At 34.2% G+C, this 2,492-nt stretch overlaps 1 protein-coding gene across 1 annotated transcript; it reads left to right on the top strand.

The window, feature by feature from the left end:
* Positions 1 to 293: 293 nt before the first annotated feature.
* LOC134837797 (insulin-like growth factor-binding protein complex acid labile subunit) lies at positions 294 to 2,095 on the top strand. The gene has a single exon (XM_063853185.1). It carries the CDS (start codon positions 294 to 296, stop codon positions 1,926 to 1,928), a length of 1,635 nt encoding a protein of 544 aa, XP_063709255.1. The 3' UTR covers positions 1,929 to 2,095.
* Positions 2,096 to 2,492: the final 397 nt, after the last annotated feature.

Genomic DNA, 2,492 nt, shown 5'->3' with positions numbered 1-2,492 from the left:
ATTCACAAAGTCTTCCATAAGTTCGTCGATAACAACAGAATTTTGAATCAAATCGAAAAATTCCAAACTGACTGCCAAAATTCGATGAGCAAACCACATCAAACGAATTCTCTCTCGGCAATAACACGCGATATGAGTGACACTCGAGAGACTCACGTTAAAAATACTCGAGTGTATTATTAGCAGACACACTTTGCACTCACTCGACGTCAGTTGAACGTTTTTGATTGACTGAAAATTACGGAAAAAAACTGGAGAAAAAAGAATTGACAAAAAAAAGTAGAAAAAAAAAGATGAAATCATTGCATTTTTTCATCGTTTTTTGTGCACTATTCTCATGTTGTTGCTCAGAAGTGACTGCAAATAATGAAATCACCATTTGTGAAGTGAAGCAAAAAGTTAATAGCACAACGCATGAGTATGTAGCGTTCAATTGCACCATCGAAAGTGACGAACACTCTGCAATTACTTTCGATTTTCGACCATTTTCCATAATTGAGCAAATATACTTCAATCAATCGCGTGTCGCCCGAATGCCACGCGAGTTTTTCGACACTTTTGAGTTGGCACAACAGGTGAACATGTCATTTGTGGAGATGACAACGCTTGGCGTTGATTCATTTCGACGGGCACGAGTCTTGAAGCGACTTGATTTGTATGGGAATCATATTGAATCGCTTATTGAACGAGTTTTCAATGGAGCAAAAAGTTTGGAAGTACTGAATTTAACTAAAAACGTCGTTAAAGAAGTTCATTGTGATGCCTTCAACGGAGCTGTGATGCTCAAGAAATTATATCTTGGAGAAAATCTCATTGAAGAACTTTGTGAGACTCTGATTCAAAGTTTGGTTGAACTTGAACTCTTCAATGTCTCTCACAATCGAATCCATAACTTGCCAATTGGATTTTTCGATGAAAATCTGAAACTCAGATCAGTTGATGTCTCTCACAATCAAATTGTTGCCTTCAATGTTGCTTTTCCAGTGAAGCATTTGTGTTACTTGAACCTCAATAATAATCAAATCCTTTCGGTAACTCTGAAGTTTGCCGGGATCGAGATCGATGAGGATTGTGAAAGTCCGATCACGTTACAAGCTGATGAGAACCTCATCACAGCTATTGATCTTCCAGAGGATTACCATCCAGAGATCTTATCTTTGAAGTTCAATGCTTTGCACGATCTTTGCAACATCACGAATCAATTGAAGTTGAAGCATCTCTTTCTCAGTGGCAATCCTCTGAACGAAGAAGACATCTTTCAACTTACGAACTTGACGAATTTGGTGAACTTGTCTCTGGCTCACATCAATATCGATCGTTTTGACATCCGGATGCTTGAAGGGCTTTCACATAAACTGCTAGAGTTTGATATTTCAGATAACGCTTTGCCTCAATTGGATTTGAGTGTTATCAAGATGCAGGAGTTGATCCGTTTGAACATCTCTAACAACAGGTTGATGCACATTGACGAGGATTATCTTCGTCCTCACTTCCCGAACCTCAAGTATTTTGACATCAACAATAATCGTTGGGGTTGTCAATATCTTCGCGGAATGATTCATATCTCCTTCAAACGTCAACGAATCAATGCCTTGCCTCAAAAGGGACATCCTCAAGTCAAGAACAGACCAAACGTTGATGGCATCGCTTGTTTACAGGAACTCACCACGGGTCATCTTGAGATGTTTCGCGAACAATTAGAAGGTCTCGTGAAAAATATCGCAGATGAAAGCTTGGGAGAACTCAAAGCTGAATTCACATCTTCGTTGAGTGAAATTACCGAAGAAAATAAATGCGCCAATGAAATGCAAAATCGCTTAACGATCTTTGAAGAGCGATTCAAAACTCTCGAAGGACGTTTGGAAAATTTGACGCAACTGAATGAGCAAGTGATGCATCGCATCATTAAATTACTCGATGGAGAGTGAATTTAAATGATAATTTATTCATCATTATTAACTAAATAAAGTGCGTTGTTCAACGGTGTTAGTGTGAGAATTTCTTAATTATGCACCAGCTGACGACAGACGACTGTTTGCCTCTGTTATGTTTTTTTTTTGCGCGTCTTTCTTCCAATTATAATAACCATAAAAACGTAGACCAAAATGTAAATTTAATAAACCGCAGGGATTTTTTTCAAGCCACGCATTTTTATTTCATTTTTTGTGCATTACTATAAGAAAATTGCTCTAATTACTTTTTTTTCGTCTGAAGGACATTTTGTTTTAATTTTCAATTTTATTTTTAATAAAGAACTTTAATTTTCAAATTAAATTAAATTAATTGATCATAAAAAAAAATAATAAAATTTAAATTAATTTAAAACTTTTTTTTATGAAAAATTTTATTTTTTTTTTTTTTAAATTTAAATTTTTTTTATAATTTTAATTTTAAAAAAATTATTTTATTTTTATTTATTATTATTTTTTATATGAAATATTAATTTTTTTAAATTTAGTTTTTTTAAATTATAATTTTCATTAAATTTATTT

This window comes from Culicoides brevitarsis, chromosome 1, assembly GCF_036172545.1.
Source record: "Culicoides brevitarsis isolate CSIRO-B50_1 chromosome 1, AGI_CSIRO_Cbre_v1, whole genome shotgun sequence".
Taxonomy (NCBI): Eukaryota; Metazoa; Arthropoda; class Insecta; order Diptera; family Ceratopogonidae; genus Culicoides; species Culicoides brevitarsis.
The sequence above is the reverse complement of the archived record's forward strand: the minus strand, read 5'-3'. Positions and strand labels throughout refer to the sequence as shown.

Bases quoted from the DNA above. Each gene is read 5' to 3' on its own strand.
- LOC134837797 (XM_063853185.1), top strand. From the start codon at position 294: ATGAAATCATTGCATTTTTTCATCGTTTTTTGTGCACTATTCTCATGT.